The 27,575-nt window shown below is 33.6% G+C and overlaps 1 protein-coding gene across 2 annotated transcripts; it reads right to left on the bottom strand.

The window, feature by feature from the left end:
* Positions 1-10,737: 10,737 nt before the first annotated feature.
* Positions 10,738-14,565, bottom strand: LOC149903189 (uncharacterized). 2 transcript variants are annotated; one of them, XR_016457397.1, is made up of 2 exons: positions 11,708-11,892; positions 10,738-10,968 (listed from the first exon to the last, which is right to left on the bottom strand). XR_016457397.1 is itself a non-coding variant. In XM_090108748.1 (2 exons), the coding sequence occupies exons 1-2, from the start codon at positions 14,294-14,296 to the stop codon at positions 10,954-10,956; spliced, it is 1,623 nt and encodes a 540-aa protein (XP_089964874.1). In that variant the 5' UTR covers positions 14,297-14,565; the 3' UTR covers positions 10,738-10,953. The 2 variants fall into 2 exon arrangements, 1 of the variants encoding a protein (XP_089964874.1); XM_090108748.1 differs by lacking the exon at positions 11,708-11,892 and adding an exon at positions 12,689-14,565.
* Between the last annotated feature and the right edge of the window lie 13,010 nt (positions 14,566-27,575).

Raw genomic sequence — 27,575 nt, 5'->3', positions numbered from 1 at the left:
TTTGAGTTTGAGTTTGAGTTTGAGTTTGATATATAACATTCTCCTAATTATAAAATATATACATAAGATTTTGGTTTTAGCAAAAAAACGATAAACGCACTAATCCTCCTGTGGGATCTTAGACTATATGTCAAAACGTGCGACAATATTTCTCGTCAAATGTACGTTATATAATAAGTTGTATATCGAACAGTTACTTGCCCCAACCTATTCCCAGTTTTTCCGATAAAAAAATATTAAAAAAAAAATGTTTCGATAGTAGATGGTCAAATAATTTTAAAACTCGATAGATGAGTTTTTTAAAGAACATAAAAAAAACGATCACGAGGTGATATTTGAACCCGCGTCTTTCGCAATACAAAATTTTCCATTATATAATATTATAAAGCTGAAGAGTGTGTTTGTTTGTTTGGACGCGCTAATCTCAGGAACTACTGTTCCGATTTGAAAAATTCTTTCGGTGTTAGATAGCCCATTTATAGTGGAAGGTTATAGGCTATAATATATTATCATCACGCTAAGACCAACAGGAGCGGTGCAATGCGGGTGAAACCGCGGAGCGCAGCTAGTTTAATGATATATTGGGTAATTTAATCAGAATTTATAAGTCAGCGTTATTCTTTTAAATAATTACTATTTTATCCTTATTATTTTTATTTTCGTCTTTGTTGATAATTATAACACAAAAACAATGTGAAAATACTGATTAAAAAAATCTTTACCTATTCATTAACTTTTAAATACATTTTTAACACATTTCAAGCACTAACGGTTCAAAGTTGGCAACACGAATCATTATATTTTATACAAAAGGGCTATCTCCCAACAAAATAACAAAATCTACAATTTCAAAGGTATAAAAAATACTAACAAATTAATCATCATCCATTTTTTTCATGAGATTCATTATTTTACTTGCACCGTATTAATAATTAAAGCAATTATAATTTATATTCCTCCACTTGTAAGTGTCACATAAGTAAGTAGTCACCCTAAAATAACTTAGACACGTATTATCATTTTAGTACATGCTATTACCTCTATTCAAAGTACCTGACTGCAAAATTCGTACAAACCAAACACAACATCATAAACGTTTCCCACAATTTGCAAGGTACAACTGCAACTGACAACCCAAAATGGAAAACAAGACCATGTTTATTGGTACATAAAGTCTAGCTCAGAAGGGAATAAAAACTAGGCTACAATTCGCAGAAACTGTATACGGGATAAGATATATAGTCAGTTATTACGAGAATCGAATATAAACGCCCTGTTCGACAATAATACAGGCCGAAAAATATCTGGGGATAATGGTACGATTTCTTTTCCTAATGATACAAAGAGGATTAATTGAATATATATTTTCTAGATTTTATGTTATCTATACCTATATCATAAAGTTGAAGAGTTTGTTTGTTTGTTTAAACGCGCTAAACTCGGGAACTACTGGTCCGATTTCAAAAATTTGTTCGGTGTTAGATAGCCCATTTATCCAGGAAGATTATAGGCTATAATTATATCATCACGTTACGACCAACAGGAGTGAAGCCACGGGGGTGAAACCGCGCGGAGCAGATAGTCTTAAATAAATCTTAATTTTGGTTCTAAACAAACACCTCTTTGCTACAGTTGTTAATATGTAAACATAGCAACTGATTTGCTGAGGTGAAGACTATTAAGAAAAGCTTCGAACAAGATACATAAGGCCATAGCCAGATAACTTTTCTGTAAAGAAATGAATGAATGAAAACATGTGTGATGCATCATTTCCAAAAAAAAAACATTGGGCTTTAGTTTCTTCAACACTTTACAGATAAAAGATAACTTAATTGATGAAATACAGCTCTTTAGTTAAGTATTGACAGTTTAACGTTCATCAACGGGATTCGAACCCACGTCTTTTGCCTGGCAGTGGCAGATACCTAAACATCTTGGCTGATTATTATTCCTTAACAAGTTCCATTTTCAAATATGTACAATTTGCATTTAATGCTATAAAAATAAGTTCTAAATCAATATCTTTATTATTCCAGCCACTTCATATTAAAGTTGCTCAAGAATAAATAAAAAACAAGAATAGACAGTGAAAAAATAAAGAAGCTACACTTTATAAATAAAACCTTCACGTCTTCAATAATCCGAAAGCAAATTTTCCCAAACACTCGGGCCTATATTGAACGCAATACTTCGATACCCTTCAAAATATACAAGCTATGAATAATATTGATAAACTTGAGATTTCTTAGTATACACAACACGTGAGATTGTTCACATCTTATTTTCCTGTCACGGCATAGGTTGGTATACTTCGTTGGTATACTTGTAATCGAAGAGAGTCTGACTGCCTTAAATAAAATGCACTTTTGAAAAGTTTGCGCATTAAAATTCCATGACGTGACAGTATTGCCATGACGCGACCTTGAAATTTTACTCTCAATGCACCTAAAGAAGTTCAACTTCAAAATTATATTTATAAAACATGTAGGTGACTATGATACAGTCAATTTACAGTGACTAACTTACCAACGCATAACCAAATACTAGCTGTAACTTCTTAAACTATTTATGAAATTTTCTGGCATGTTCCTTTTTATAGTGCAGTATCTCTAAGACCAGTGACCATTTTAATATCAACCAAGCTGTTCATGTAATAGTTGACAATCTGGAAGCATTTTGAAGTAGTAATATCAGTAACAGTACATATTCTACGCTAATAGGATTCAAGATTTCAATAGGATTCGGTATTTCAATGGGCTTACCGCTTATACGTTCGAACGGCCAGTTTCTGCTTCAAATACTCTGGTTGCCCTAGGGATCCTATCTTATATTTTGTCTGCCTGATGGTTTAGTAGTATCGACGAATATAGACCTAGAAGATTGTGTGGCGGTTTCCATAATCTGCCTCCTTTTATAAATTTTGAAGTCAATGTGGACAGTATATGGTTTCTTATTGTATTTAGGGTCCAAAAGACTATGTAGAAGTAGACCAAGCTTATTGTAAGTTTTGTAATGTTTAGACGTTTTCCGAATATAAAACATGTACTATGATTTCTTGTCTAATTTCGTAGGTTTATCTAAAGAACATTAAAGACACAAACCCTTTGTATTATAAAGATATTTCTAGAATTCAGTTTCAATTAAAAGATACCACCGTGTCTCAAGTGATTTAAAACAGAATTTCCTCATCGGAATTCCGTTAGGGACCGAAGAGCGCCTAATATACCAAACGAGGCGCGGAATAAATTTGAATAATGTTTCTTCCTTGTGCGTAAACCGTATTTGAGTTACAGCTTCAAAACTGACATGATATATAACATGCGAGTGAGTAATTTAAGAGTCGTAACGTAAGGGATCTCGAGAATGAAATGTGGGCGCGAGATTTTTCTATTTCGTTTATGAGGCGTGTGAACGTGATAAGAATTTGTGTGAGATTCATATTAAAATTACAAATGATGGAGGACATTTTTATTGCCCACGAGGGTGTTATGAGATTTCTGAACGCGTTATTGCTGTTCACCTATTAATCATACGAAGTAGTTTCTATAGGTGTTTGATGGAGATGCATGCAAATAGATATTTTTGATTGATTTTATAAAATAATATCGCTAGGACAGTGTTAGTCGATGTTTAAAATTATTTTATCATTATTGATTAAAAAAATAATTTAAAGAGCAATTGCAAAGAATTGGTCACCAGTCCAAAAGACCGAGAAAATTGTAGTATAATCTCGAATTATTTTTATTTCTTGTGTTGCAAGTGATAACAGAAATACGTCATCTCTGAAAATTTATGTCCATGACATACAGCCTGTTTTAAATATAGTGGGGTAATCATATTAAGATACAGCCTGATTTCATATAAATGGACGAATAGACAGACGGAGAACGAAATTTTAGTAAAAGGGTCCCGTTTTACCTTTTACAATTTAGATTTACCTAAAAACTAATCATAAATTTACTTAAATACTTCGCACGCAATACTACGAACTCATATTAAATAAAACAACCTTCGTAATCTGATAACAATTACAATGAAATCCGTCTTACCACAGACAGAAACGACAATCTAATCACAAGCTAAAACTCTAAATAAACATAAAACTAACAAATCAGATTATTCCAGAACTTCAGTCTAAAACCGTCTGGATCCATTCTCTAAGATGGCTTAGAATTGATAAAGGCCGAACCCTAATTAACAATATCAATTAAACCGCATAGACATTACGCAAATTGAATCTTACAGTTTGTTAATAGGGTACATTTTCGAAGAAGATCAATCAGATATATTATTTAAGTGATAGAAGGCATTAACGATAGTCATTTGTGCCTTCGTTCCATCTGTCAATTCCATCGATACGATTGGCAAATCTAATTTGCTAGATTTACTCGGAATGCACGTAAGAATTGCAATTTCAATTTAACTTTTAGCTGCTTCCTTCTGAGAATTATAGTATTGGAGAATTCCATTCACTTGCAAGTTTTAAAGGAGGATGTAGAATTGTTGCCACGGTACGGCAAAAAGACGCGGGTGCGAATTTTTCTATTATTAAAGAAAAATATCAAATTATCATGATGTTTTTTGAAATAAAAACCGGCCAAGTGCGAGTCGGACTCGCGCACCGAGGGTTCCGTACAAACATGCAATTGATTTTGTTACAGCTTAAAGGTATTATAGACCTGAGTATTTGGTATGAATTTCAATTTAATACCTCTACGCGTTTGTGAGGAAATGGGTAACTAGTAAGTTTAAAATTATTAAAAAAAAAAAATATTATGTGATGTAACTAAAAATTTATGGTTTTCGTAATTTTTCCTATAAGATGTTGCTTCGTACCAAATTTCAAGATTCTGAGTTCACGGGAAGCACCCTGTAGGTTTTGATTCCCTTGCAAGTGTCGAAAATTTGCGGCATAAACGGCTGTATATTTTGATTGCGTTGGCTTAGAAGTTTGATTTTTTCACAGCTTCAAGGGACAGTAGACCTGAGTAATTGATATAAATTTCAGCTTCATACCTCCACGCGTTCCTGAGAAAAAGGGTCTTGACAGACGGACGGACGGACGGACAACAAAGTGATCCTATAAGGGTTCCGTTTTTTCCTTTTGAGGTACGGAACCCTAAAAAGCAACCGTTGCATTCAAAAAGATCAATTAAAAAAAACTGTTACTTCATTTTACTATGTTGTTGATTAATATGAACACTTTGGGTCAGTGTCTGTTACCTAGTTGACTCAATGAATAAATCGCGTTTAAAATCCGTTAAAAGTTGGAAATTTCTAATATGTAATAATTATGTTATATCAAACACAGGAATTTACCATTAGAAAAGCGCTTATTAAACGTTAATGTACAAATAAAACAAGATTCAATTAATTAAGTTTAATTGTATATTCACTTATAAAGAATTGTCTAATTAAGCATTTGTTTGTCTCTAAGCCGCCGCTCAAGCAGCTTTGACGGACGCTGTCAAAGCGTTGGTTGACCCACGCTGGTGGAAACAATTTTTGATTATCTATGTTGAGATTGGAACTGGGTGTAATAGTAATTAATAATTATTATTTTTATATAAGAGGTACCTAAAAGAGACTGATTATTCTTCTAAGTACAAATATCAATCCAAAGTATTAAAGACTCTTTAATAAAGAGAAAGATCTCAAAATACCAAAACTTAGTATTTAAAGTAAAAGTAACAATTACTGATTTGATTTAGATGACTGATTTTACTGAGAACTTAATTTGAAAAAATAATAAAAATTAAAATTGTTATTATTAATATTTTAAAAATATTATTTTTTTATTTTATTATATTATTTTTAAATAAATGATTACAACAAATTTAATATATGTACTGTGCTTTCATTTCATGCCCTAATTAAGGCAAAATAGTAGGTAAAATGCACCAAAGTTCAGTATTTTTAGAAATTTCATACTTGACCACGTGAGTTTCGGTTTCGGTTTCGGTTTCGGCCGAAACTGAAGCCACGGCCGAACATTCGGTTTCGGTTTCGGTTTCGGCCTGGAAACCAGTTTCGGTCGGGCACTAGTACTTGTTATGTAAGTATGTACACGGCGGAGTATAATAACTTAAGTAAATAAAACCTTTATTTTAAAATTGTTGTTTTTTTACCTTAAATTATTTAATTCATCCAGACTGAGTCAGACTAGTAAGCTATCCTTCCTACTAATATTATAAAGGAGAATGTTTGTGAGGATGGATGTATGTGTATGTGTAGGTATGTTTGTTTGTTACACAAATACTACTGAACCAATTGAATTCAGCACAAATATAGAGGGTAACTTGGATTAACATATAGGATAGGTTTTATCCCGGAAATCCCACGGGAATGGCAACTATGCGGGTTTTCTTTGAAAACGCGGGCGAAGCCGCAGGCGGAAAGCTAGTAATAACATAATTGTTAATCTACGTTACAAATAACTTTCCCATTCACCCTGAGTTGAACTTCTCATAAATTTATAAACGAATTCCCTCAGATATTAAAATACCGTTCAAAGTTGTGATATTACTTAACAGTTGTTCAGTTTTCGACGAACTCTGAATATAAATAACTACAGAGATTAGACCTTTTATATTTTCCGCTCTATTGTGAACTTTTGCTAACGATAAACCTTATCCGTGGAAAGATGACATTTTGTAAACAGCGGTAAATATTTAGATCATATATTTTTTGACTAAAGCGTGTACAAAGTTTTTACTTCATGTAGATTCCTATCGTTTTTAAATTACAATAGTTTCAAAGAAATTACGCCGTATATCAAAAATATTAATCCAGCCAAAAAAAACATTCAATATTTTATACTAATATTATAAAGCTGAAGAGTGTGTTAGAACGCGCTAGTCTCAAGAATTACTGGTCCGATTTGAAAAATTATTTCGGTGTTGGATAGCCCATTTATCGAGAAAGGCTTATAGGCTATATATCTTCACGCTAAGACTAACAGGTACGAAGCCAAGCGAGTAAAACCGCGAGGCACAGTATTCTATAAAGTTGAAAATTTGTACGAATGTTCACCAATAAAATACAAACTGAAAAGTCGCAATCAAACGATCTTGAGAAAATTAAAAAATACTAAATTAATTAAACTAAATAAATTTGAACTGTTAATTACTTTCGTACTTTCGTAAAAACAGAATTTTTTTTACATAGTCAAATAAAAATTTAATCAAAATTCCCTCTGCAAATAATTTCTAACATTTATTAAAAACTAGCTTTCCGCCCGCGGCTTCGCCCGCGTTTTCAAAGAAAAACCTGCCCCGTAGGATTTCCGGGATAAAACCTATCCTATGTCCTTTCTCGGGTATCAAAATATCTCTATACCAAATTTCATGCAAATTGGTTCAGTAGTTAAGGCGTGATTGAGTAACAGACAGACAGACAGAGTTACTTTCGCATTTATAATATTAGTATGGATTTAATTAGCATTTGTAAACAAATTTCGTAACTGTGTTTTTTTTTTATGTAATTGAGTATAGTATCCTTGAAACGTCCTTTTAAATTACCTAATTATTAATACTACTTAATTAATTACTTATGCCAGGTTTTAATTTATATTACGAAGACGATGAGGTAGTAAATTCAGTAGAGAAACAACAACTATTTAGCTGTAGTGAGATATGAATAAACTATAAATATTATAATTATGCAACCACTGCACTGTTTAAAATAGGCAAAAATAGCAGACATTCCCAAAAAAATAGTATAAATAAGTAAAGACCTAAAGTTACCATAGTATCGTGTCCAAGAATACCACGTACCTATCTTTCACTAAACTCAACTATTTACTAAAGTCACACAAACACGACCAAATTGACAGGCATTAAATATAGACCACTAGATTTCCGCCTGCGGCTTCGCCCGCGTTTGCAAAGGAAAACCCGCATAGTTCCCGTTCCCGTGGGATTTCCGGGATAAAAACTATCCTATGTGTTAATCCAAGTTACCCTCTATATGTATGCTAAATTTCATTGTAATCGGTTCAGTAGTTTTTACGTGAAAGAGTAACAAACATCCATACATCCATACATCCATACATCCATACATCCATACATCCTTACAAACTTTCGCCTTTATAATATGTATTAGATGTTAAATTTACATCCACGGGGAATTTAAATTAAATACGCAAAAGATAAACATCGTCAAATTAACGTGGAACCAGGCACTTGTGTCATTAATTGTCTTATCCTGAACAAAATCAGGCAATGTCGTTATTTCGCCGCCTCTTAAGTGGTTACAATGTTCATACCAAATACATGTCTTATTTTCCCATTTACAAATAAAACCTTAGAAATCTTGTATCAAAAAGGATAAATGTTCACAAAATTAGTTTGAATTTCTTGAATGTTTCCAGTCCAAAACAAAATAAGGAATTATACATTTTTATAATAAGTCACTTTGAATACTTTTCCGGTTTGAGGTAAATTAGAAAAGTCGTAGGAATTTCGTTATAAATAATTTAACATTAGACTTTGTAATTGAGTTGAATATTATGATTGTGTTCAGGGCAAAGGGCTTTAAGTAAAAAAATATATAAAAGGACTTACACGTGCCACGTACAAAATATAACACCTCAATTTTTTTTGCTGACTCAGAGAAACATTCTGTATACATGACCCGCTACTTTATCCTATTTTTAGTGTCACATAGTCTCTTTTACGGTTCTGTGTCCATGTTTTGCTTCACCGGTAAAAAAAGGACCGAATTTTCTTCCAGAATATTTTATACAGATTAAAAATGAAAACACTGTCGCGCAATTTTTTTCCAGAATATTTTTTACAAAAATAATTTTGCTATCATGTATATTTAGGATAATTTACATCATCATCGTTATAAATGACCTTTATTTACGCTCACGGTATCACAGAAAACATCGTTAAAACAATCCATCGTGAAGATAATGTACCAGCCCGTCTTAAACTCTCTTGATTGAAATTTAGTAGCCCTTCAGAACTCTGGAAAGCTCTTTCAGGCAAATTATGTATATAGTAAGTAGATATACCTAATACTTATGTTCTATTATATAAAAAGAATTAGGAATTTGCATACTAATTCTATTTAGTACTAGCTGTGCCCCGCGGTTTTACCCGCAGTGCTCCGCTCCTGTTGGTCTTAGCGTGATGATATATAGCATTATAGCCTTCCTCGATAAATGGGCTATCTAACACCGAAAGAATTTTTCAAATCGGACCAGTAGTTTTTAACATTAGCGCGTTCAAACAAACAAACAAACTCTTCAGCTTTGTAATATTAGTATTCAGCCTTTTTCACTTTTTCCGACCAGGAGGTCGTTGAGGCTGTTTTGACTTACCTTAAATGATGTGTTGCTAGTTTATTACCTGTATTTCTGTATTTACACGTGCGTAATGAAGGCTCCGTAGCGCGTAGGAATCAATTTCAAAGTGCCTTACATTAATTAATTTCATTATCTATTTCGTGTGATTAATCAACAAAGTTTGATACTTTCGCTGTTCAGAGTCCACAATTTCCTATACGCCTGAAATTTTTATCAGTAGAACAATCAAATACATATCCTAATATATAGGTCATTAAGTCTATTTTCATTTAATGTAATCTTAATTGAATACTGATTAAATTGAACAAGTTTTTGGAATTTTACGAGGAGGAAGTGACAAAATGTACCAATTACAGCGGCATTAGGTAAAGTTTTAAAGACATTTAATTGAATTCGGGGGGATTTTTTCGTAAAATCTCATTCCGTAAGGATGGGACCTCAATTACAGTCGCCCTTTGTTCTATAATGTCTTTAAGATACGTTTACACTGGACTTTTAGCTGCAATATACAGTGAGACTTCTTTAGGCTTTCTTTTGATATTGTGATTTGCAAAATGCAAAACTTTTCTGAATTAAAATTAATGTTGTGAACTGTTTTCACGTTTATCATAATCTTTTCGTATTTAGCACAAAAGCTTTTGTTCTATTGTATATTTAACAGTGTGTTGTGATTTGAAAAACTCTCAGTGAATAAATTAAATTATTATGGACTACAACTGTCATGATTTAACTTTTGTCTATATACTTTTCCTATTTAGGTTCAGAGTATATTTTACAAAAAAAAAACTTTTGAAATGACTAAGCCATGAAACTGTTTATATTATTAAAACCAAAATCAGATGTTATTTCGTAAGCAAAAACACTATTAATCGAATAACAATCTATTTTCCCGAATTTAACATCAGGTACAATTACAATACCTCATCTATACTAATAATAATATTATAAAGAGGAAAGGTTTGTATGTATGTATGGTTTTCACGCATAAACTACTGGACCGATTTTGATGAAATTTAGCATAATCTGTAGACCCTGAGGAAGAACATAGGCTACCTTTTATCGCGAAATATGTACCACGGGCGAAGCCGGGGCGGACCGCTAGTCAATCTATAAAACCTTAACCTCAGTGAACGCAGTCTAACCTTCCAAACTGTATCCATGAATCCCTAGGGACTTTTATTGTCATTCGTCTTAATTTTTTGCGACGTCGCCTAATAGTGAATCTAGTTTTAGAATTTTACGAGAAATCCTTTTACGTGAAGTCTACGTTTTACTTATTCTGTCGGATTGCTGATACGATCTTTTTGTTATGTGAAAGTAAATCATAATTTTCTTTTTATGTAGAGAACTTTACCTTATTTTTATAGAGATTGTATATGTTACTTTATATTATGTGAAGCAATGGAGAAAATAAAATTGCAGCGTAACGACACACTTATTTATTTTGAAAGTTTTAACAAGAATAATCCACGTTTAACAATGGCAAGCTAATATATAGGCTTATCCCCTCCGCGTGGCTGGCTGGTAGGCATGGCGGTGGCATGGCGGCTGGCAGGAGGGGATGTCAACATGGCGGCTTGGCTTGACGGCGGTGACAGGCGACGTCACGTCCGTTACCACAGAACACATATTACTGTCCGTTACACTCGGCCATCCTGAAACAGTTGTTCCCACAGGAACAACAAAAATAATTAGCTCTCTAATAAATCAATAAGATCTTCGGTTTCCATTTGCTCATCCGAACTGCTAGCACTATCAGAAACTGTAACAATACTTTTATAGGGCCTCAACGAATCTGCAGCTACTAACCCACTAAAACTCTATATACTTCTAATTTGGTACCTATCATTGCCCAATACTTTTGTTACGACATAAGGACCGGAATGCAAGTCGTCAAGTTTAGTGTTAACTTTGGATGCTGAACAAGTAGGTGCTTGACGCGTTAGCAATAAATCACCCTTCATATTTATGTGAGCGGATTTTCGTTTCCTATCGAAGTTACGTTTCATTCTAGCGCTCGCTTTTAGTATCCTGACATTGCACCATATAAAACCAATCCGCTACTTCGAGACGATTCACGTTCATAGTGTCTACTGGATGTCTACTTAACGCATCTACATGTTTCATTCGTTCCCCCGGCCTATACTCTACGCTTATATCGTTATCTTGTAAAGAAAGCCACCACCTTGCGATACGTGGTATAATGTCACGTTTTGTAAGCGTAGCGCGGACTGCTGTACAATCAGTAACAATCTTAACCCTTTTTTCCTACTATATATACGCGAAAATGACGCAAGGATTCTACAACAGCAAGAGTTTCAAGTTCATAACTATGATACATGCTTTCCTCTTTACTTGTCACCCTACTAAAATATAAAACGGGTCGCAACGTACCATCAATCTGCTATTCCTAATTTACACACAAAGCACAGGATCGTACAAAGCTAACACAGGCTCGAAACACAAACACTTTTTTAATTGTTCGAAACTATTGTTTTGATCACTACTCCATATCCACGAAGCTTTCTTTTTAGTTAAATCGGTTAAAGGGCGGGCAATGATAGCAAAATTGTAAATAAACTTACGAAAATAACTACACAACTCGATAAATTGACGCACACTATGGTGGTCGGTGTTGGAAAACGAGACACCGCTAATAACTTTGAATCGCCCGGTTGAATACCCTTAGCCGATATTTTATGACCTAAATACGTTATTTCATTTTGCAAGAACGAACACTTACTCATGTTTAATTTTCAATTTTCTACTTCAAGTTTGACAAGTACCGCTTGCAAAATATCGCCTGACATAACGTCATTCGAGGGTAAGAGTAAATCGTCTAGAAATGCCAAAATTTCACGTTTACCATGTTTGTTTTTAACATTATTATTTTTAGTTCTACCTACAGATTCAACTATTTTATTTATCAACCGCATAAAAACGGATGGCGCGTTCGCTAAACCGAATGGAATACGAGTGTACTCGAAATGACCCTGAGGTGTTATTAACACGTAATTATTGATGATGGCCTTGAACCATATCTAAACTCGTAAAATATTTGTGGCCCGCTAATTTCGAAACCTGATCGTCTATGTTTGGCAATGGAAATCTATCTTTTACGGTAATAGCATTTAAGGCACGGTTATCAACACACATCCTACTGTCACCGTTTTTCCTTTTGACTAAAATGACCGGAGATGCATAACTAGATTCAGACTCTTTGATAATCTCGGCATCTAATAAATCACTTAAGACTGAACTACTGCTTGTTCGCTATGCGATAATCGATAAGGCTGGCGGTAAATAGGCTGATCACTAGTAAGCTTTATTATTAGCATTATAATTGGCAAATCTATGGCAAGCAAGGGTAAGTACCTGGCTATTTGGCTGTAGTGGAGACTCCTGGCAACTTTCAGCCCTGGTTAGGACCTCTCCCGGCGGCCACACGATAACCTCGCAGCCCATGTTGATGACTTTGATGTACCCGTCTTCACCAGTGAGCAGGGTGGATGGAAGAGAGTAGGCCACTCCCTGCAGCTCATGATGCCGAGGCGGTGTAACCGCATCGTTGACGACCTTATTTCCGAGAACCCGCACTTGAATGATGGAAGAGCCAGGTGGAAGTCTCTCTTCGTTGACTGTGACGACTTTAAAGCGATCATGGTCTTCGATAGCCTCAATATCGCAAATGGGATTGGGATCTTGAGTACGATTAAATTTGATTATGCCTTTGCTAACTGTCAATGTCATACCTTCGCTGTTGATGACAGGCTGACCGATTAAAAGATTAACATCGGCCATTTTGATGCTAGACAAGTAGGCGTGGCATTTCATGGTTATACCGTCAATTTCTAATTGAAATTCGACTTCTCCACGACTCGTTGAGAGTCCACCGGAGAATCCTTTTAAAATGACACTCGTCGGTTTGACATCCAATGACAATGCGTTCGATACTTGTTCGTTTAAAACGTTAACTTGACTGCCGGTATCAATGTATGCTTTCACGTGGATGCCATCGACTTTAACGACCTTTTTGTATATTTCATTATAAGGGCGTAGTACATTTACTTCTTTTATGTTGTCGGTTGAGATAGATCTTCTATTTTCCGTGGCAATTGTAGAACAACGTGAAGCAATGTGTCCCTTATTTCCACATTTATAACATGTACGTGTGTCAGGTAGGGAGCAATCACGCAGTAAATGACCAGTTTTCTTGCATCTCGGACACGGGTCTGTTTCGACATTGGGTGGCATTGACTTTTTATCCAGGTGAGATGGCCTACTCACCAAATTTTTATGAAACCTTGTGTCGATAGGTAAAGTACGGTAGTCGTCAAGTGCACATAAAAATCCTTCGTAAAGCTCTCCTGGCGTGTGGCATTGGAAGGCTCGAGCGTTAGGTTGTAGCGATAGTGGCAGACCACGAATGATACAGGAAACGCTGGCGCTATCGGATAACTTGCACCGGAAGCACATGGCGATTTTATCTTGATAGTATTTTGTCATCGTCTCTGTAGGTTGCTTTTTCCTTTGTAGTAATTCTTCAAGCATGTTTCCATAATCGCGATATCGAGGAAATGCTCGCAATAGCATATCCTTCCATTGTTCCCACGTGTAATCGTAGTTCTCTAGACGATTATACCACTTCTTTGCTTGACCTCGCAGCTTATCTTGTAGGTAAAATGATTTAGTTGTATCGTCCCATCCATTTATTTCCCCAATTTGGTCAATTTTACGAATCCATGCTTGTACCGTGCATTCCTCACTATCAGGGTCAAATTCCGGGATTAAAGATGCAGCACGATGGACTTTTGACTTATTTGGAGCTTGGGGGTCATCTTCCAGGTTGCGTAAAGCCTTTACTACTTCTTTTTCCAGCAGATTCTTGAGCAACTTCCGTGCAGGCGGTGAAGAAGTACCCTCATCTTCCTCCGACATTGATTCGTCAGGAGGTCGACAAACTTGTGGTCGACGTCGTTTCATCCCACTTCTGATTTGTGAAGCAATGGAGAAAATAAAATTGCAGCGTAACGACACACTTATTTATTTTGAAAGTTTTAACAAGAATAATACACGTTTAGCAATGGCAAGCTAATATATAGGCTTATCCCCTCCGCGTGGCTGGCTGGTAGGCATGGCGGTGGCATGGCGGCTGGCAGGAGGGGATGTCAACATGGCGGCTTGGCTTGACGGCGGTGACAGGCGACGTCACGTCCGTTACCACAGAACACATATTACTGTCCGTTACAATTATGAATGAGATAGTTCAAGATTAACTAATTATAATTTGATTATTATTTCTGGTTTATAATAAACTGCCCCCCAAGACAAGTGGCTTTCTATCAGCGTAAAGTTCAATAGAATAGATTATGAATGTATGAGATTGACGTAATCAATCGTCGTCGTCGTCGTAATCAAACGTCAATCTCATATATTCATAATCTATTCTATTGAACTTCACGCTAATAGAAAGCCACTTGTCTAGGGGGGCTGGCTTCCGCCCGCGTGGTGTTTTAATAAAAGGTAGCCTATGTTCTTTCTCAGGGTCTAAAGATTGTCTGTGCCAAATTTCATCAAAACCGGTTCAGAGGTTTAAGCGAGAAAGCGTAACAGACAGACAGACAGACAGAGTTACTTTCGCATTTATAATATTAGTAGGGATGTCCCCTGAGAATGAAATGCTTCTACATTATGAATTTAATAACTTCCATTTAATTTACATATATTTGTATAACATGTAAATAAGAAAAATAACACTAAAATCGGTTCATTCGTTTGGAAGCAACTATTATACTTAAACACTAATCTAATATTTAACTTTAAAATCGTTTAATCTCAAAAGTGTAGAATTACTCGCTCCATTAATATAAACTCATATGAAATCCAACTTATATAAGTTCTATTTAAATTGAAAACTAAATACAACAAACAAAACTTAATAAGCCGGTTCCCTATACTAATATAACCGATTTAATTTCATACCAAAATACTGCTTAAAGTACCCTCAATTCCTTGTTTGTCTTGTGATGTGTTTGTGTGTTTCGGTTAATTAAACTTAGTATAAATAGAATGATATGATTTTAACGTACGTGTATTTGTGTTTATTTGCGATTAGTATTTAGAAATTATTATTTAGAAATAAAAGATTTTCTGAATTTTTAGATAGAACTATTTTTAACATAGAATTAGAATGAATCGCATACATTTAGACTTTAGAGAGATTTTGTAATATTTCCTCTTTATTCATGTTTTATTTAATATGGCACCATTTATCAATCCTAAGAAAAAAGGGTTCCTTTTTACACAGGTAGCGGTTAGCAAGACAACGTTAACCTCAATTCATTGTTAAGAATTAAATTGTGATTTATTAGTTGATAGGTTCTTCTTTTTAACCGACTTAAAAAAGGAGGACTTTCCGACCGTATATATATTTTTCGTTGTCTATTTTTATATCACACTATTTCCTTGAATAAAATCACAGAATAAAATACTGTATTGTTACTATTTTTATTAATCTTTATTTATTTGTTTATTATATTCAAACATAAAGTTATTCAATTCATAATAGGTTTGTTCAATAAACAAGATTATCTATTTTCAAACTGACCTTCAGTTTCACAAACACTTTTATATAATACTAGCTGCTCCGCGCGGCCCGTGGCTCCATTTCTGTTGGTCGTAGCGTGATGATATAGCCTTTAACCTTCCTCGATAAATGGGCTATCTAACACTGAAATAATTTTTCAAATTGGACCAGTAGTTCCCGAGATTAGCGCGTTCAAACAAACAAACTCTTCAGCTTTATAATATTAAGTATAGATTATCATATCATTGTTATTCATATTAAATCCGACATTTCAAGCAATATCAATCTAAATTCCAACCGAAAGATCGTAATGGGCTCTAACAAGACATTAATTATTTCAATTCATGTCAGCATTATCCGTAACGCACCCAGTACAAAGCCTTAAATGTGTGAACCATTAATTTCGGCCGATAAAACTCGTTGTGATTGTCAGAATATGGAATATCATTGGATATGGACCTTTAGGGAGTTCCGTTGTAAAAAGTTTGTGAGGGGTCCGACCTTTTCCTATTTCGAAAGCTGTATCAATGTATCTAAATGTAATTTTATACTTGCATGCAAATCATATTTTTTAATATTATGTTGTACCTAATAGCTAGGTACTGGAAGTATTTAGTATTCTATGCTAATAAATACTTAAACACAATAAAGCATTTTTATATAATTGAAAATAAATGTATACAGGAAGATTAGCAATATCCAATCTGATCTAGATAATCTCGGAGAATATTTTAAAATTAATAACATCGGTGTAAACATTCAAAAATGCCAAACCATAAGCTTTTCTCGTAAACGTAACATTATTTTATTCGAATATAGTATCAATAATCAGTTAATTAATAGAACAACTTCAGTAAAGGATCTCGGCATCCTTCTGGACGATAAATGTTTCTTCGACGCCCATATTGAGTACATGTCCAGTAAAGCATACAAATCCCTTGGTTTCATCCTAAGAACAAGTCAACCTTTTAAAAACCCTCAGTGTTTAAAAATGCTTTATCATAGTTACGTCAGAAGCATATTAGAATATGGAAGTATAATATGGCGACCATTTTTTAAAAAATATATAGACAAAATTGAAAAAATACAAAAGATATTTATGAAGCATCTTAGTTTTAAAGCAAAACATAACTTTAAGGACTACAAAGAATCCTGCATTATCTTTAAAATGAATACTCTCGAAGACAGACGTACTCTTTCAGATATTATGTTTCTTTATGATCTCCTAAACAACAAACTAGACTGCCCCCAATTAACAGAAAATATATATTTTAACACCCCTCTAACTCGAACACGCAATACTCCTTTATTCTTTATACCACGTACAAAAAACCAATATATGAAGAACTCACTCTTTAATCGCCTGCCTTCGATATACAATCAAAAATTTTCTACTCTTGACATGTTTAACAGCCCTCGCAATCTTTTTAAAACCAATGTAATTAAAATATTATCTAACGTACCTAACACATTTTAATCATGCACACACACACATATATACACACAAACATACCCAAACGCACGCACGCACTCACCCACACACACTACTCATCACTCTTTAATAAGTTACTGTTTTAAAAAATATACATGTAATTGATAATAATTGTAAAACTCGTAATTGGCGTATTGTATCATAGATATAAGTAGAGTAAGTCAAACTGTAAGCTGTGTTGTTTTCAAAATAAATAAATAAATAAATAAAAAACACGATAAATAATCGCAGGCAATTCATGCAGCAAAAAAGAAACATAAACTGAAGGTACACGTAAATGGCAAAAAAGTAAAAGGAAATGTGTTCTCTGAACAGGTATTGGTTCAGCACAAATGTCAGAGTCACCAGACACGTTGGTATTCTGCCAACACCACTTGAGGGCAGAGAATACACCGAATGTAAATGAAAAGAGAGCACTCAAAAATAAAGAATACAAATGTATACGCTGTAAAAATTACACTTCCAAATACAGATAGTTGTATATTATAAAAAGTTAGAATACCTACCTACACATTACACAGTCAAACACGAAATAAAAATATGGTATTATATTCAACTAGATTTCCGCCCGCGGCTTCGCCCGCGTTTTCTAAGGAAAACCCGCATAGTTCCCGTTCCCGTGGGATTTCCGGGATAAAACCTATCCTATGTGTTAATCCAAGTTACCCTCTATATGTGTGCTAAATTTCATTGTAATCGGTTCAGTAGTTTTTACGTGAAAGAGTAACAAACATCCATACAAACTTTATAATAGTACCTATTAAGATTAACACAATTTGAACTCTATCAAGATTTTCTTACTGGCACAAATAGAATTTTTTTATAGGCATACTTACTAGAATAAAATATAATTCACAGTAACGATCAAAACTTTTTAAAAGTATATTTATTTCTCAAATAAAGTCTTGTTGAATTAGTAAATCTAAAACTAAACTTGACGGCTTTTCTTTAACTAAATCGAAATATGTATTACCTCCTAATAGTTCATATCAGTTGAACTGGTTGTAACGAAATCATTCGATCTTCATGCCGTCTGGCGTAGTTGAAAATTTAATTCTGAATTTGTTAAATTTTCCTTTGCCAAGGGGATGCTTGCTCGTTTAAACATCTGCTGTTTGCTACACGGTTTCTATAATTCCTTACTTTAATTAATTTAAACATCAATAATATAAATATTTGATATATTTAAAAATTCATAAATTGCTACTTCTGTTTAAAAATAATGAGGATATTTAGGAGACAGTTGTTTATTTACATTTAAGGGCCGATTTTTCAATGCTTGGATAAAACTTATTCGTCGAATAATGTATAAAATTACCATTTTAAAAACGTATTATAATTGCCTGTATTTGACAGTTTACGTGACATTTTAATATTATCGTGTAATACTTTATTGGACGGATACGGCCCTTATAAGAACTTCTAGTATTTTAACTAATTACTAAAGGAGTTGTAATAAAGGATAAAGTCTGATGTAGAGTCATTTAAACTTATGTATTATGTTACTGTAAAAAACAGCTTTTGGTTAGAACGCATTTTGCCTAGTTAGAATAAAACCTCAGACTGGTCAGTTTTAAATAGCTCGCTAGCGAAAAAGCAACAATATTCCATTTTGATTTTTAGTTATTCTAAAGAATTACTGTGCCTTTTAAAGTCTGCTTTCAAAATCGGTTTCCAATGGTAAAGCTATGACGGTTCAAAATTGCTTCTAGAAGAAGTATAATTGAATAAATAAATGTTTGAGCTACAACTAATTCTTACGAAAATCATTGTAACTGTAACATAATAGTAAATTGTTTTATATAGGTCACTCTCAGAGTAACTTTTTCCTGTCTCCAACAAAATTCTCTGAATGCCACCCTTTTCATGTCATCCGTCCATGGTTGACATAGGTCATCATTAACTACATATGACATGACATGGTATCACTTTACTAACTTCTTTTCATAAAAATTTTCACAAAACACTATTATTCATTTGTCCTTTAGGTCACGACTATTTCCTTAATAGCGGTGCCCCGTGGTTTTATCCGCATTGCTCCTATCCTATTGGTCTTAGCTTGATATTATATAGCCTATATAGCATATATTAATAATATTTATGAAAAATTTGAAGTAAATCCATACCATAATATTTGAATTAAGCATGGACATTGGACATGCATTCAAAAAAATTAGCAGAAATTTTAAAAACTATTTTTGGCTTTAATACTGTTTGTAGTTCATGCCTAAGTATTCTTTTGCCATTTTATTATATGTATAGATATTTCATAAAAGCGTTAAAGTGCAAATTGCACGATGAACTAAGCCTCTCGTATAATATAGTGTGCAAATTTAATCAAGTTCAGAGGTTCACGTAAATATCGTATTAATTAAAAAGCGCACCACGAGCAAGTTTCAAAATTAAATTGTCGCTCGGACGTAATTTTCGGTTCGGAATTATATTAACTAGCTAAGAGTTACATGAGAGTGAACAAAATTTCATTTAGTAAGTACTCTAAGGCTTGGTTGCACCATATTTTAGGTATAGTTACGATTAATGTCAAATCTTTACTAATATTATAAAGCTGAAGAGTTTGTTTGTTTGTTTGAACGCGTTAATCTCAGGAACGGGATAGAAACGGATAGCCCATTTTGTGCAAGGAGCGGAGCACTGCGGGTAAAACCGCGCAGCACAGCGAGTTTAACAACTGTAACGGTGACTTTTTACAGTGCCTTTAGCACATTAGCATACATAGCTAAAGTTATCAAAGACTTTAGTCAAATAACATCTCATTTTGTATTAACGCTTCTGTCAGTTTTTTTTTTACTTTAACAATAGTTTTAACAGGTGAAATACGAGTGGTTTTAGTTAGTGTTAAAATTATGACGTCCTTTATAAAATTGTCAAATAGTGCAACTCATATTTTCCCTAAGGGCAGCCGTAATCGGACCGCTTCAAGCAGTTGAGACCGACGGCTTGAAGCCGCGACCACGCGGTGAACTATAGACATTCATTCACTGACGTACACATGACTGCTCGAGCAGTCACGACCGCTTCAAGCTGTCAACTGCGCGGCTTGTAGCGACAGCTCAAGCAGTCAACGACCGACCGTTCGAGCAGTCCGTGTACGTTGCTCAGCCGTTAACTGCTCGAGGTGTCCGTGTACGGCCGGCTTAACTGTTAACATGCTTGTTATTGCTAAAGTAACATGGTGCAAACCAGCCTAATGTAATAGAATTGCTAATATTGGTTGCGGTTTACATTGGTCAATTTCGTTCACCGCAGATGATAATTTTTAATGTGACTTAATTCGATTATAATTTACAGTTTTCAATGTTTATTTAATTTTATTGTAAGTGAAAAGTGGTTACTAAAAAAATGTTTATAAGACAGTAAGACGAGTTAAATTATAGTAGGTAATAATGATTAATAACATTATTTCACGAAGGTACAATAAATAAGCATGCTAGATAGATGATTTAATTGATTTAAAACGTGTTTTAAGTTTTGTATTTTAATGTCATTTTCGAACACTATCAAGAGAACAAAAATGTTTTACCACTAAAGTTATTTCCGTAAAAGGAGAATGACCACGGGTGGTATCGGTAAAATTTTAGTTGTGCCACGTATTCGTTATATTGTTAATTCCTATTTGTATTTATAATGATCATATTTATCACTATTAAGTTGTAATTGTACCGAATAAATAGAAATAAAAGTAAAAGTTTTGTTTTGACACATATATCTATCTCTCTTGCAAGCGTCATAATATGTCACAGTTTCTATTTGAAATGTCAAATGAATGTGTTCGACGCATTGTTCGATGTTATTTTGAAATAATGTTTAAATTAAGATTTACTTTTCACATTTGTCTTGTAAATTAAAATATTACCTATGTAACAAATGCAAAACTTAACGTTCATCGTTAGTTTAAACTCGATTAAGTAGTTTTTTGAAGTGTTGAATAAAACTATTGTTTTATTTTTATTGTCGCGAACTGCGGCTTATTTACATAAAAACTTTAATCATATCTAAAAGTACTAACATCAAGCTTTAAATTGAGCTATATTTCATCTTGACACAATAAGTTTGATTGCGATACTAAGTGCCATAGTCACTTGGGCAATCTCCTTTATCAATAATTAAAAAAATATTATAAATGCACTACTATTTACTTTGACCGCCTTCTTGTTACAGTGGTGGACGCATGAGCGTAGCGTAGCACAGCGAGGGGTCCTGGGTTCGATTCCCGGTGGAGACGAAGAAAAAAAAATGTCTTGGTCTGGTAGGACACAGAAGGCTGATCACCTACTTGTCCCTAAAGAAAATCGATCAGTGAAACAGATGTATAATGCATCTGCCCCTTACCCCACTTGGGGACATGGGACTTCACTTCTTACTACTACATATTTACTTCATCTAGAGCACCACATCATTTAGCCTTTATTGATTTTTCCAAATCTCACACACGGTTGGTAAAATACTTAGCTGTTCTTGATTGGGTCAATTTTGTCAATGGAATCGGTCATAACACATTTTATGGAGCTATAACTCACAGGTACAGATCGTTTGGGAAAATTTAGGTATTTTGGAGTATGTTTTTGTGAACGTGTCTTGCCTTATTGCATGCTAGGAAGTAGTAAGTGATAATAAAATTATTATTATTGTAAATTATATTTTTCAATTAAAAAAAAGTTCGAATGTTTTGTGAAAGTCTAAAATCTTTCAAAAAAAAACTTCGAATAAACGTTAACTATGATCTTTAAATTGTACTCATGCTTGCGATATATATGTTAACAAATTTAAATTAATAATTTATATGTAAAATTTAATTAATGTTTACTGTATGTGACTGAATGTGTTTTTTTTTTTTTTATTTTAAGAAACACTGTATTGTTTGTTTCCCAAAGACAAATAAATAAATAAAGTTATCCGTCCAATAAAGTATTACACAACAATATAAAAATGTCACCTTAAACTTCCAAAATACGGACCACACTTTTTTGAAATGGTTGTACACTACGAAATTCAAAGAATAATTATTAACTGAGGATTGAAAAATCGGCCCTTAAAAGATAATATTGCTTTTGTTTACTATTTCTTGATAAATTAAAGATACATACGAGAAGTTCCCATAGTTCTAAGATATCAAAATTAAAATTATTAAGCCGATAGATTATACTTGTTTTTATATATCACTAGCTTCCACCCACGACTTTGTACGTGCATCCCCGTTTTTCCCCGTTCGCGCAAGAATTTCGGGAAATCCTTTCTTACCGGATGCCTACGTCCTAACATCTACCTGCATGCCAAATTTCAGCCCGATACGTCCAGTGGTTTGGGCTGTGCGTTGATAGATCACTGTATCAGTCACCTTTGAGTTTTTTGTATATAGATTCTATTATTAATTTTCATTTTCAGCCACGTTTTACTTTATGCGAGCTTCTTAATTATAATATAATGCAAAAACATTAGATTAAACTAACTATTTAAAATTCAGATTCTAATAAAACATGCTTATAAAAGCAAAATTATACCAACTTTAAGCTCAAAGAAGTTCATACTTCAACATAGCAAGGTATTCATCTAAAATAAAATTTCTCTTAATATTAAATACGAACTTGAGATTTATTTAATCTTTTATGACTAATTTAAGATCAATGCCATTTAGTTTAATTTCTTACAAAACATACACTTGACGGATATGATTTTTTAAATAAAACTTTTAACTTTTATTTCTTTTTAGATGATATTAAGAATATAATTTTATTCTAAGTTGAGCGAAAAATTTATCGATAAAGTGCGTTCATAATTTGCTTAGTAACAAGTTCTAATTTCTAGACATTATAAAGCTGACAAGTGTTTTTATGGTTAATGTTGAAAGTCTCAAGGCATGAATATATGGATAAAACATCTGGTCACAGCTTCTTATAAATAAGGAGTTAAAAAATTGGTTGTCTGTAAAGTCGGTTTACTGACGATAGTTGAACGTGACAACGTCCGATTGTGCTTCTTTGTCGCTCGTTCCGCGCTCTCGCTCGCACTTCAAGCCTATGGAACGCCTCAGAGCGAGGTAACGCCGCATGAGTCATGTTTTTTCGTGCGTGCAGCCGGCTCTATCGAATTATAAGACGCTGTCACGTCAAAAAAGTAAAAACGTAATCAAAATGACGTCATATTTTTCTATGCGAGAATAATATCTGACTTCACCTCTTTTGTGGTCGTATTTAAAGTTAAATGCATTTTTATAATAAAAAAACGTTTTCAAAACAAAAGCGTGCTTAATACAATCGCGATGGAGATATTATAGTCTAGTAGAGTTGCTTTTAATCTTTTGTGTAGAAAAATATCGAAGCATTAGATTTTTGTTATTTTTATTTTACCCTATGTCGGTGAGGTGAGGCTTTGTATTATTTTTTTTAAAGCATTCAGAACGATTGGATTGAATGGACTATGTTAATAGATACTAGGGATATTTTATATATAATCAAATAGTATTTTTGTGATTTTACGCGAGTATTATCATTTAGAAATTAAAGAGTTTTTAACGGATTCCAAACGTGATTTTTTCATTATTGTTAAGCTGACGTTTCGAACATTTACAGCTTTGTAGAGACTGTCCTATACGGGTGCATTTCCACCAGAGATGTGTGAGGATGCGTACCGAGGTATGTGTTTGTAAAGAACCAATAGTATTGCTTCAAAATCTAAATGAAGCGATATAATATATAGGTAGGTATACACTATACATATAAAAGAAACACTAAGTTTTATCCATTTTCTTACATCTTCAATCTATATTTTTTTCCTCTTTCACTATTACTCTTGGCTTATACGATAAAAAAGCAACATAAAGTAAACTAAATTTAACCAGTTCATAACTTATACCTCAACTATCCCATCCCTCGTAAAGATAAACAAATCCTTACGGCCACAAGTTTTTACGGAGCGGAATATCTTTAACAGTCTTTTGAAACGAGCAAATAAATTCACATTATTGATAAAAGTACTTGATAACAAATTGCCTTGAAGCCGTTTATAGCCACTCATCTTTTTATGTATCTCAAGTCACGAAATTGAACAGTTTTATTGCCAAAATAAACAAGGACAGGCATTTATTCACGGGTCGTTTTTATGTGAAAATTAAATTCTTTATGAATGTTGATACACGTCTTTTCAATGTCCAAAGATCAGAGGGCTTATTGAATGGTTTTTGTAGATTCAAGGACCAATAACATAATGCCAGTATTTGGAACTGGATTCATTATAAGTTGGGTCTTTTGATTCATTTGTATATACGTATTATTAATAAGTATTCTATCTCAATAGTCGATGTTTTAAATTTAAATTGGTACCTATATTATGTCCCTATTTCTTTCTACTTCTTTTGATCTATTTGCTAATGAAATACAAAAAACCAAACAACCATCCAGTCTTACATGCTTCTGAAAATACTACTCACTATTGAAGGAAAGAAAGAAAGGAATCAAATTAATTAATCATTATTGTAATAGTTTTAACAAATGTTTGATTTCAGTAATGGGTATTTAAATCAACAAAACACTAAAACATAACATGTTAAATTCTGAACCATTCAATACAATTGGCAAGCGATAATACAGTGCAGTTAATGTTCAGTCCATTGAATATAGAATCATTGAAAGCAGACCGCAAATGCTCTAATATGCTCCAAATTAACAAACATTTAGCAATTTAGGTTTTATGCGTGATAGCTTTGTCAAATAGAACGCGTAAAGAGCGAGAATCAAAGCCATAACCACGCTGCGCTATGACTATAATTGTGTTATATGCACTAATGGGCAGCTTTGGGCGAGTAAAGACAATCACAATAGTGTAGAGGGCTTAAAATATGTCTATGGTCGGCCGTTGTAGATGTTTATTCATAATGGCGGCAAACATCGACGATCATATTTTGTTGGGCCAACGCCTGAATGAAGAGGTTCCACAATACCGGCAAACGATCGGCATCGCTCCGACGCGCGCTACGTAAGCGCTTTTTTCTGACAAATATAATACTGCAATTGCTACGCTGGTTTACAGTCAGCCTACGCTACGCTACGCAATTGCTACGCTGATTTTCAGTTAGCCTACATTACGCTACGTAATTGCAACGGCAATATGTTCACAAATACACAAAAATAATAATTAAATACGAATTAAATATTGTGGTTGCTTTCCTTGAATGCTTGTTTACGTAATAATTAATTTTTAATGTATTAAGATATCAATAAAGAAGAGCCAACAAATACATAATTCAGTGGAGATAGTAATTATCTTTACAACAATATTTCGAGAATATATTGGTATAATCTCGGAAATATTGTTCTCATAAAATGAATTACAAACAAAGATTTCTAATTAATCGTTTTAATAGAAGCAATTAAAGATCTAATAAGGTTCCAGTAATTACGAGAAGCTTTGCGAGATAATGAGCGATGAGATTATAAAGAAAATCGAATTATCCATCGCTTATTATTAATGAAAAGACATTGATTATAATTTTCGGATATTATGTAATTAATAAAGTAGGCTTTTTGAACAATTTGTTTTTGGAGGAAGTCAGCCTGCATGTAAATTATTTAACTATGCAGGAAAGAACTGTATTACATGGGTATATATTTACTAACATGTTACCTGTGCCATTATTAGCTGTGCCGCACGTCTTCACCCGTGGTCGAATTTAAAAACAAGAATTTCTATAGCTTATATTATGTTATTCTGGGAAGCTATATTAATGCCAAAAATCATCAAAATTCGTTCAATAGCTTTGCGTGAACGCGCAATAAACATTCATTCATAAATTATATACTTATACTAGCGGCCCGCCCCGGCTTCGCCCGTGGTACATATGAAAATTAGATGTTGGCCGATTCTCAGACTTACCCGATATGCACAGAAAATTTCATGAGAATCGGTCCACCCGTTTCGGAGGAGTATGCAGACTAACATTGTGACACGAGAATTTTATATATAAGACTAGCGGTCCGCCCCGGCTTTGCCCGTGGTACATATGAAAAATAGATGTTGGCCGATTCTCAGACTTACCCGATATGCACAGAAAATTTCATGAGAATCGGTCCACCCGTTTCGGAGGAGTATGCAGACTAACATTGTGACACGAGAATTTTATATATAAGATAATTATGGATATATAAAAGGACTTATATTTTTTAACGCAACAAAAGCGCAGGCACTTAGGTTACTCAATAAGTAGTTACATTTGAACCACCACCCGAACCCAAACTTCATTCCTTATCTATTGTTCAAGATGCAAATAACACAAAACATCAAATCAAATTAATTCAAGTATTATCAAATGCACGTGCATAATAATCCACTTTCAAAGCCAAAATTAACAAATAGATGTGTTCACGTGACTGCAATTCCCAGGATTCCCAACTCAAAAGTTAAATCTTGTAGTAAAGTTCTAAATGACAAACTTGCAAAACACTATCAAAATAAACTTTGGCGTGCCGTTAATTAGGAAAATATGTAGATGTGCATGTACCTGCTGAGTTCTGTGAATTCAGCGGATTTTCTATTAAGCTTTGACAAAGGTTGCAGTGGTTTGTGACTTTGTCAAACGATTTAGCAAGCTTTGACAAAGGTTTGTGTAGTGCCGTTTTTAGATGACTTCTGCTGCTGAGGTTCAATTCCTTAAGTGGTAGAATATTTTGTAATGCATATAACACAATATGAACAATATATTGTATTTTATCAGTTAAAATTGAACCTAACGCTGATCCTCATTTATTGAGGCTGTATAATTTCTTTTTTTATAAATAATTAGTATTTTTCTTGTGAATTTTTTCACAGATAAAGCCAGCATTTAGGAATATTCAAGTACCAAATAATACTACTGTTCTGCCCTTTCAGAACAAACAACGACACAGGATAATATATTCCGATGAATAAACTACAACGCACACATACAAAAGTATTTACATATTCACGTATGCATGTGCAACATATATGTATGCATTTCGTGCATTTGTGTGTGACTACCGAAGATTTTTAACGGAATATAAACGCGATTTATTCATTATACTATTCATTAAATTATAAATGTATAATATTCGCGTAAAATCAAACACTAGAAAATACTATGAATCACTACATAGTAAAAAAGTTGCTATCTCTGGCAGTATATCCCTATATCTCTATGTATGTTTAAATCTTTA

The sequence above is a fragment of the Colias eurytheme genome, chromosome 13, assembly GCF_061535395.1.
Source record: "Colias eurytheme isolate Ceu_HAF_F1 chromosome 13, ilColEury1 Martin Lab GWU primary, whole genome shotgun sequence".
In the NCBI taxonomy this organism is placed as follows: domain Eukaryota; kingdom Metazoa; phylum Arthropoda; class Insecta; order Lepidoptera; family Pieridae; genus Colias; species Colias eurytheme.
The sequence above is the reverse complement of the archived record's forward strand: the minus strand, read 5'-3'. Positions and strand labels throughout refer to the sequence as shown.